General features: G+C 51.4%; 1 protein-coding gene across 1 annotated transcript; it reads left to right on the top strand.

The window, feature by feature from the left end:
- The first annotated feature begins 1,881 nt into the window (after window positions 1–1,881).
- ACTB (actin beta) lies at window positions 1,882–5,325 on the top strand. Its single transcript, XM_056866162.1, has 5 exons — window positions 1,882–2,010; window positions 3,162–3,401; window positions 3,903–4,341; window positions 4,449–4,630; window positions 4,985–5,325. The coding sequence occupies exons 1-5, from the start codon at window positions 1,888–1,890 to the stop codon at window positions 5,126–5,128; spliced, it is 1,128 nt and encodes a 375-aa protein (XP_056722140.1). The 5' UTR covers window positions 1,882–1,887; the 3' UTR covers window positions 5,129–5,325.
- The last annotated feature ends 5,076 nt before the right edge of the window (window positions 5,326–10,401 follow it).

Below are 10,401 nucleotides of genomic sequence, written 5' to 3'. Positions count from 1 at the left end.
ATTCTCTGGTTTGATTCTAATTGCATCTGCAAGCTGTGCCTTTTCTTGCAAGCAAACGGGGTGGGGGAGAAGGGGGGTGCAGCAGCGGGTAGAGAAAATCCTCCCACGATACACAGGCCTGGTTAAAGCTCGGGTCTTTTGGGGGGGGGTTTGCTTCGGAATCCGCTGCCATGGCTGCCCACCCCGGTGAGCCTGCTTTGCCGGGCTTGTTAATCTGCTTTTTTGTTGTTGTTGTTATTATTGCTCGGTGCGCCCCTTGGCTAAGAGGATTTGGGGTCCAGCTCGGTGCGGCGGGGGTCCTTCTTTGCAAGGGAGGGGGGGATGCGAGATCTGGCTTGAAATACGAGGGGGGCGCGTGTAAGAGGGCGATCCTTTCTTTCCCCCCCTTGCTTTCTAAGCCCTTTTCAGAGTCTGGGATGGGGAAGTGTAGGGTGTGACTTGGGGGGGGGAGGCTGTTTCCGGTGGTTGAAGCCGGCATTTTTTTATTGTAAGGGTAGAGCACATGGAGGGGGGAGGAAGAGGGAGGTGCCTTTTTGGATGGAGAAGGAAATCGATCATGAATGTGCCTTTTGGCTAAGGGGGCTGCCCCTCCTACTAGAGAGAGGGTCTTTGTTTCCTTCACTCTGGATCCTTCCTACAGGGAAGGAAGGAGGGGCGTCGCTTGGGGTGGCTGAAGGCCTCTTGAGTATTTCTTGAAAGGGGTAACAATCCCACCCCAGAGTTTTAAATCTGGGTTCCTTGAGGAAGGGGTGGGTTTCTTTTCCTTGTACCCTCCATTCGCTTGGGCGCATGGAGGAGTGGCAGCTTCTGACCGCAGTTAATGACTCCAGGTATTTAACCTGGTAAGGTGACTAGTCCTCATGAACATCCACTGGGAAATGTTTGAGTTTCATAGGGGGTAAAATCTAAACCGGGCTGGCCCAACAGGTTTAGGGAAGGAAGGGGGTCAAAATACAGCCAGGTGCTCCGAGAGAAGATCACAAGGAAAGGGAAATTATCGTTTTAAAATAATACCTTGGAACCAGTCTAGTTGATGTGTCCCAAACCCTAGCACTGTAAAACCAGGTGGAATTGTGTTTTACCAGTAAGGGAGGGCTTTCCCAGGGAATCATACTGTGGTCCCTTGCCTCCAAAGCCCTGAGAATCATATATTAATTTAGCATGGTGCCAGTCATGCCATCCTAGCAAAAGGCAAGAGGGAGGGGTACTAAGGACCAGCATCTAAACTTAAAAGTAAAAAAAAGGGACCTCTGCTAATTAAATGTGGAGAAGAACAAGCTTGTCAGGCGAAGAACAAAAACCCCTGAGGACGCAGTAGGTGTCTTCAAGATCCCTTTCAAAATGGGCTAATGTTCGTCCAGTTTTGCATGGGGAGGTTTTACGAGTTGGGAGAGCCCACCTTTGCCTGGCTGGGCACCTGGGGCAAGTCCCCGAAGAGAGGCAGGTGGGAGACCTGCGGCAGAGGCGCCCTGGCTTTTGACCCATTAACCTCCTCCCTATCTGGTCCCTAGCACCCACTTTAGGCCAGGCCTTTTTGTGCGTGCGCATGTCTCAAGGGAGTGGCTCCCAGACATATGCTCTCTGTGGAAGGAAGGGGGCGGGATGGAGGGGAGGGCGTGGCCTCTCTGATCAACCCCCCCCCCCAAAAAAGCTGGCTCTCTAACCATTCCCTTTTATGGTAATAACACAAGACACTGTGCAGCGGAGGACTTCCTTTGTCCCGGATCGGTAGGAAGGCGCGGGTGCGCACCCTCTAGTGGCTGAGAAGGGGAAGTGCTCCCAAGGTGGCTGGGGAGGAAGTGGGTGGGGTTGGACTGACTCTAGCCCCGCAAGCTTTGGCGCCCTTCAACCGTGTGACTGTTTTCCTCTTCCCTCTAAAAGATCGCCATGGATGATGATATTGCCGCACTCGTGGTTGACAACGGCTCCGGAATGTGCAAAGCCGGTTTTGCGGGGGACGACGCTCCTCGCGCCGTGTTCCCCTCCATCGTGGGTCGCCCCAGGCATCAGGTACGTACAGGGCCCCCGTTGGCAATTCTGACAAAAACCGTAACTTGCAAGTGTCCAGTCTGCAAAGGTCTGTCTGCAGGAGCTTGGGCTTGAAGCACTGATCTTAGCCATCTTCTGGGCACTGGGGGTGTGGGGGGGGGGGAGGTAGTTGTGAATTTCCTGCGTTGTGCAGGGGGTTGGACTAGATGACCCTGGTGGTCCCTTCCAACTCTATGATTCTATAGCCTGGAAGGGCCCAGAAGAAGACTGCTTTGCATTGAGCTGAATCTGCTCGTTGGTTTAACTAGATTAGCAGCAGTTCTCCCAAGGCCTTAAATCAGCTGTCATTTGCCAGCACTTGCTGTGTATCTTTAGCTGCAGATAGCGATCTTGAATGTTTTAAGCACCTGCTACTACATGTGGCCTGAAGTCAACTCCCTAATTGATGAGACCTTCATTTGGTGGCTGGGAAGTGGCTCACAAGTTGTCACAGGCGGTGGCTAATTATATGTTTTGGAGCAAATGGTAGAAGGGGAGTGCTTTTGGAGTAATTTACTGTGCGCCACTGGGCAAGCCCGTCTTCCACAGCTTTCTTGGGATGGGCCCACTCCCCTTTATCCTCTGCCAGCAAAGATAAGGGGAGCCCTTCTCCCTGCTTGCTGCCTTTCAGAGGATCCGTGTTAATGGGGAGCGTTCATAGAATCATAGTTGGAAGGGACCATCGGGGTCATCTAGTCCAACCCCCTGCACCATACAGGAAATTCACAACTACCTTTCAACTACTGTTGAAACAGTGCCCCCCCCCCATTACAAGGGGGAGAAGCTGCTATTCGTATAAAGCAATTTATTTATTTATTTATTGCATTTATATCCCGCTCTCATTCCCGGCAAGCCGGGCTCAGAACAACTAATAACATGATAAAACATTGATTAGAACACAGTACAAACAAATTAAAACATACTATAAAATCATCTTTCATTATATTACAGTACAAAATGGCATTCCCTTTACTTGCCGCCACTAAACAGGCCTGGTGAACAGTGGACCCCCAATCTAGTTGTGGGGGGGGGGGAGATGGGGAGGCCAGCAGGAATGCGAGGATCGAGCAGGAAGCATTCTGCTCAGGCCGGGGCGTGTTTGATTCTCGAGCCCGGGCCTTCTCTCTCCTCAGGGCGTGATGGTTGGAATGGGCCAGAAGGACAGCTACGTTGGTGATGAGGCGCAGAGCAAAAGAGGCATCCTGACCCTGAAGTACCCCATCGAACACGGCATTGTCACCAACTGGGACGACATGGAGAAGATCTGGCACCACACCTTTTACAACGAGCTGAGAGTCGCCCCCGAGGAACACCCTGTGCTGCTAACGGAGGCTCCCCTGAACCCTAAAGCCAACAGAGAAAAAATGACCCAGGTACACGCCGTGTGCGTTTTCCGCCTTCTGCTCCAGTTTCTACAGCTGTCTGTCAACATTTCATTCATCTCAATTTTATTTATTTCATTTTCTTTTTGCCAATCTCTGCAGGGTTTTCCTTTTCCTGGTCTGAATCTCTCTCTTGCTGGATCTTAAAAGGTTTTTTTCCAATTCCCTCTGTCCTGAAATTTGCTTTCCTTCTTGACTTGCTAGCGGTTCACTTGAAGCGATTGCAGCCTTTTGACTAACTCTGACTTGCTTGGATTGACTTTATAACACTTAGTGTTGTGAAAACGGGGGCGGGCAGGGGGGAGAGGGGATCGGCACACTGCAAGTGGGGAGTAATTCTTAACACCTTGGCCTGTTGTGTCATCCCCATGTTTGACTGTCATGGGTTGATTTCCTCAGCGGTTGATAATGGATGCTTATCCTCTGAGCACGACTAGAGTACATTACAGCCCACCGGTGTCTTTAACTGTCTTGCCTTCCTCTTCACCCTAGATCATGTTTGAGACCTTCAACACCCCAGCCATGTACGTTGCCATCCAGGCTGTGCTGTCCTTGTACGCCTCTGGCCGTACCACTGGCATCGTGATGGACTCCGGCGATGGTGTCACCCACACTGTGCCCATCTATGAGGGCTACGCCTTGCCCCACGCCATCCTCCGTCTGGACCTGGCCGGCCGCGACTTGACCGACTACCTCATGAAGATCTTGACCGAGAGGGGCTACAGCTTCACCACCACGGCCGAGCGGGAAATCGTGCGCGACATCAAGGAGAAGCTGTGCTACGTCGCCCTCGACTTTGAGCAGGAGATGGCCACCGCCGCGTCCAGCTCGTCCCTGGAGAAGAGCTACGAGCTCCCTGACGGGCAGGTGATCACCATCGGGAACGAGCGGTTCAGGTGCCCGGAAGCCCTCTTCCAGCCATCTTTCTTAGGTGAGTTGGAAGGCATGCTACAGACCCTTCACCGGGAGGTGCCACTGTCTTGATCATTGGTCCTTTTGCCAGGTGCTGAATTCTGTAATTCATTACCTTTCTGCCAGGTATGGAATCCTGCGGCATCCACGAAACCACCTTCAATTCCATCATGAAGTGCGACGTCGACATCCGTAAAGACCTGTACGCCAACACTGTCCTGTCCGGTGGTACTACGATGTACCCTGGCATCGCGGACAGGATGCAGAAGGAGATCACAGCCCTGGCGCCCAGCACAATGAAAATCAAGGTAGGCCTTCTAGTGGTCATGTTACGTTTGTCTGGGTACCAGGGGCTCTGGCCGCCCTAACGGAGTTGCCCCTAACCATTAAAATAAGGGGCTGAGCTACCTCCAAGGCTTCGAAGGATGTGCTTGTCCTGTGATATAATCAGCCTTCTGGGCGTACTAAGAATTCCCCAACAGCCCCAATTTTAAAGGCACCGGAGTTATCCTATTAGCGGTACCGGGTTTTTATTGCATCTTCCTGGCAGGGTGGCGGGGCAATCCATGAGGACTAGCAGTTGTCTGTCTTGCATGGTTTGACACTTGTAGGCCTTTGCCTCTCCGCATCCCTCAATTTTGCGTTGCTTTTCCTCCCCACAGATCATTGCCCCCCCTGAGCGCAAATACTCTGTCTGGATCGGAGGCTCCATCCTTGCCTCGCTGTCAACCTTCCAGCAGATGTGGATCAGCAAGCAGGAGTACGATGAGTCTGGGCCGTCCATCGTCCACCGCAAATGCTTCTAAAAAAAAGGACTAGTTATTACCATTATAACATTTTTCTCTCTTTTTTTGACAAAACCCCCCTCCCCCCCGCCCCGTAACTGCGCATAAAACAGGAGTTGAGATTGGGCATGGCTTTATTTGTGTTTTTGGCGCTTGACTCAGGATATAAAAACTGGAAGGTTGAAAAGTTGACGGCAGCAGTCTTTTAAAAAATAAAAGTGTTGGAGTGAACGCCCCCTCCCCCCCCCCAAAAAAGTTCTACAATGCATCTGAGGACTTCTGATTGTACATTTGTGTGGTTTCTTTTGGGTTTGTTTTGTTTTTAAATCGTCATTCTAATATTGTATAATGCTTTTGAGAGGAAGTTAAAGCAACCTCTACAAAGGCGACAGCCCAGCGTGAAGGGAGCAGAAATTAACCATCCTAGCGGAGGTATTCCTTGTCTGTAAATTATGTAACCCAACAAAAGTGTCTTTTCTCTACGCTGCGCCTTAAAAACACACAATCCTTTTTTTTTTTTAGGTTATTTTTTTGTTTTTTGTTTTTGGTCAAGCGAAAAGGGGCTGCGGCTGTCTCCCTTCTTCCCAACCTAGATGTGAAGGCTTACAGTCTCCCCCCCCCCTTCCCGTCCCATAGGGGAGTCATTACACAAATTGGTGCCAGTATGTACACAGGATACAGTGGGGGGGGGGCAAAACTGTACACTGACTTAACAGCAGTTCTAAATAAAGATGCACACGATAGTAGATGCTTGACTGGTGCTTGGTTCTTTGCATTTGTGTGTGGGGAGTCTTAAACTAGAAACAGGAAGCGAAAGATTTAAGGATTAGGCGAGAGGAGAGAAATGGGCAGAACTTTGCCCTCGCAGCCCGTTCAGTCTTTGACACCCGGGAAGTCTGAATCCAGCTTACCCTGAGCCTTGCGTAGCATTCTAAAACCTACTGACCTGGATAATTTAATACTTGGCTGACAGTCCCTTCTTGCAGAGCACATGTCTGCCCGCAAGCTTATCTGCTAGCGGCCGTGAAGCCGGAATGTGAGCTTGCAATAGTGCGGCTGCCGCTTGTAAGTAGACTCCCAGAACCCGGAGCGTTCAAGGGAAGGGCTGCCTTTTGGAGGACATCCATTTACAGTTGTTTTGAGACACGGGGCGAATACAAACCACAGCAGAGTCGCTGGCCGTAAGCCAGAGGCTAAGGTAAGCTGTGCAAATGACCAACGTAAGATGCTTCATGTGTTTACACGGCAGATCCATATGCTATAGGAGAGCACTGAAAGGTATTGGGACCCCCATTGTGGGTTTGGGCACCACAACCTAACTACTGCCATGATGAAGCAAAATGCACAAATTCAGAGTTAAGAGGTTAAACTTGCTGCTTGCTTTTCTAGAATGCCATTCATTGCAGGGTTCTGTACCTACAGTGACCATACGGCGCTCTGGCGCGCTATTTGGTTGCTGCTTTAACGGCAAATGCCATGTTCGGCTTGGTGTTGGGGCAGCAAATCAGTAATGTAGTTAGGAGTTGAGGGCAGCAGGAAAAGAGGAAGACCCAACAAGAGATGGACTGACAATAAAGGAAGCCACAGCCCTCCATTTGCAAGATCTGAGCAAGGCTGCCAAAGATAGGGACGTTTTGGAGGACTTTCATAGGGTCGCCATGAGTCGGAAGCGACTTGACAACACTTAACACACAGGAATGGGAAAATCTCTTGATCTAGGCAATATCTAGGTATTCCTTAGCCCTTAGAGGTTGGAAGAGATGATGTGTTCTATATTCCTGGATTACAAGCCTGATGGGGTGCTGAGACAAAGCAAAGGGGTATGTCTGTACGCACCTTGCCTTTTTAATGCTCAAGCAAGTGACCCTGATGGGCAGGCCCTGTGGGCCCCAACCAGCTGTGGTTCTGTGGAGTGGCTTTGAAGGGCGGGCAGGGCTCTCCTAGTGCCTTATTCAAAGGCCCATGTATGCAATCCCGCTGAACTCCTTAGAGGAAGGGAAGGATAAAAATGGATGGGTCTGTAAAGGTTACTTTTGCAGTTTTGCCTGCAGGAGAATTCCGTGTAACCAAAAAACATGCATGTTTTGGGGACGGTGAACACTGCTGCTTCTCAGTGGTCCATAGTGTGTTTTCTTGGGGTGGAGAAGTGCACCAATCTTTTTTATGGTACAGCCCCAAACAGATACACCCTTCTAAATCCACTAAAGTCAATAGGCTTAAGAAGGGTGTAACTGCTTTAGGAATGCAAAGTGAGTGACCTATATACCTGTGATTCTGCAGAGGCGGAAAAGCTACGGTCGCCATCCTCTAGGTCACTGGTTCCCAACCAGGGGTCCGTGGACCCCCAGGGGTCCGCGAGAACTAAATTAAGGTCCGCGAAACAAAGTTATAAACCCATAATAAATTAATATTTTCAATTAAAAGTTCTCTATTATAAAATATATATATTCAAATATTATTCTAAGTTTAATGTTTAACTAACAGTTATGATTAAAGTTTATTTTCAAATTCCCGGAATTTTTATTTTGAACCTTGGGGTTTCTGCAATGAACAAAAAAGTCCTAGTGGTCCCTGGTCAAAAAAAGGTTGGGAACCACTGCTCTAGGTGGTGGCTGGAGATTTCCCGCTATTGCAACTGATCTCCAGTCGACAAGAGATCTGGCATTACTTTCTTTTGAAGACCCTCCCCAAACCCCACTCAGGCTCCACCCCCAAATCTTCAGGTATTCCCCAATCGAGCTGGCAACCCCAAGAAAAGCCATTTCCAGTGTTTTTGAAATATATAGAATTGCTGTTTACATTTATTAAAATAGCATGTTTCCAGCTCAGGGGTCCTCAGCTTTTTTGAGCCCGTGGTCACCTTTGGAGTTCACAACCACAAAATGGCTGCTGCAGCAGGTGGAGCCAGTCACAGAATGGCTGCTGTAGGAGTTGGAGCCAACTACAAAATGTCAGGGATTGGGGTTATATGTGACTGCCCGCTTGTTATTTCTCTTGAGAGGGCTGGCGACTGGGTTCTTGATGCTGTTACAGTTCGATCCCTAGTGTGTGATGTTTCTACTGGAGGGTTGGAACTATAATATTGGAAGCCGCCTGGAACCCATCACTGGTGAAAGGTGGGGTATAAATAATACTGTAATTATTTAATAGTGCCACTCTATACAATCCACCCATCATCTCTTATCTGTGTGTATACAAACACCATGCCACCTTCCCGCTAGACTTGTCCATCCATCCATCGGCCAGCGATCCTGTGTGGATCCTAGGGGGGTTGTATGTGTGTGTTGCTGTCTTCTAGGCATGGAGTAGGGGTCACTGGGTGTGTGTGTGTGTGGGGGGGGAGATGTGGATTTCCTGCATTGTGCAGGGGGTTGGACTAGATGACCCTGGTGGTCCCTTCCAACTCTATGATTCTAGATATAGATAAGCCGGGAGAAAAGGTGGCATGGTGTAGCCCGATCTTATTAGATCTTGGAAGCTAAGCAGGGTCAGTACTCCAAAGGTACTAACCCAGCTTAGCTTCTGAGACTCTGCAGAGGAAGGCCACGGCAAACCACCTCTGCTTAATTGCTTGCTTGGAAAACCCCAGCAGGGCTTCTATTTGACAGCACTTTGCACACACACACACATGGGTTGCCAACCTCCAGGTGGTGGCTGGAGTTCTCAGGCTATTACAACTAGTCTCCAGCCGATAGAGATCAGTTCCCCTGGAGAAAAATGGCCGCTTTGGCCATTGGACTCTATGGCATCGAAGTCCCTCCCCCAAACCCCCGCCCTCCTCAGGCTCCAATTGAAAAACCTCCCGCCGCCGGTGGCGAAGAGGGACCCGGCAACCCTAACACACACACATTGATAATCCTATGAGGAAAATACAACTGCCTCATTGTATTGCATGAGGACGAAGTGGTGGAGTCAACTGGGGTTAGAATCACAGAGTTGGAAGGGGACCCACCGGGGTCATCTAGTCCAACCCCCCTGCACAATGCAGGGAATTCACAACTGCCTCCCCCACCCCCACGTCCCCAGTGACCCATATACTCCATGCCCAGAAGATGGCCAAGGTTCTGCAAATGCCTCAAGCTGTGAGAAATGTTTATTAAAAAAAAAAGAGGTTTTTTGACACTTTAAGTCTCTGTGCGAGGGGGAGAAGAACACTTTGGTTGACAAGCAGGGGAAATGTAAAGGGGCAGACTTGGCCCCGCTTTGGACGACCAGCGACACGGCGAGGAAGAGGAGGAAAACCGCCGTCCCACATGCATGAGGCGATGCCAACTTCGTGATGGCGGCGAGGGCACTAGGGTTGCCAACCTCCAGGTACTAGCAGGAGATCTCCTGCTGTTACAACTGATCTCCAGCCGATAGAGATCAGCCCCCCTGGAGAAAGGGGCCGCTTGGGCCATTGGCCATTTAGCCTCTGGCATAGACCAGTTCCCATGGAGAAAGTGGCTGCTGTGGCCATTGGACTCTATGGCATTGAAGTTAGGGTTGCCAACCTCCAGGTACTAGCAGGAGATCTCCTGCTATTACAACTAGGGTTGCCAACCTCCAGGTACTAGCTGGAGATCTCCTGCTATTAACAACTGATCTCCAGCCGATAGAGACCAGTTCCCCCGGAGAGAGGGTTGCCAGGTCCCTCTTCGCTACCAGCGGGAGGTTTTGAGGGCGGAGCCTGAGGAGGGAGGGACTTCAGCGCCATAGAGTCCAATTGGCAAAGGGGCCACTTTCTCCGGGGGAACTGACCTTTACCGGCCGGAGGTCAGCCGTGATAGCAGGAGACCTCCAGCCGCCACCTGGAGGTTGGCAACCCGGCTCCCAAGATGGCGCCGGAGGCCGCCGGAGCGGGAGGAGGAAATGACGGGGCCAGGCTGCGCCGGAAACGGCGCGCTGCTCGTGAGCCTGCAGGGGAGGAAGCCGTGTGGCGGAGGCGGCGGAGGCGGCGGTTGGGAGCAGCGTCGTCCCCGGCCCAGCATCTCCTCTCAGCGGCCGGGCAAGCGCCTGTGGCGGGCCTGCCGGGGACCATGTCCTCCTGCGCCCAAGAGGTAGGAGCGCCGCCTCGCCTGGCTGCCGTGGCGGCCGCGGCCTGGGCGGCTTCTCCTCCTCCTGCAGCCCTCCATCCCCGCTCAAGGGTGGCCATGGCAACCCCCCCGCCCCCCCCCGAGAGGAAAGGAAGCCCCTCGTTGCCCCCTCATAGGAAAGCCGCCCCGCCAGGCAAGGGTGGCCAGCGCACTCCTGGGATATGCCTGGAGGTTGGGGGAGGGATTTCAACCCTAATCTGTGGGTTGCCGTGTGTGTGT

Source organism: Euleptes europaea, chromosome 21, assembly GCF_029931775.1.
Source record: "Euleptes europaea isolate rEulEur1 chromosome 21, rEulEur1.hap1, whole genome shotgun sequence".
NCBI lineage: Eukaryota > Metazoa > Chordata > Lepidosauria > Squamata > Sphaerodactylidae > Euleptes > Euleptes europaea.
This window is presented reverse-complemented; position numbering and strand designations above follow the sequence as displayed.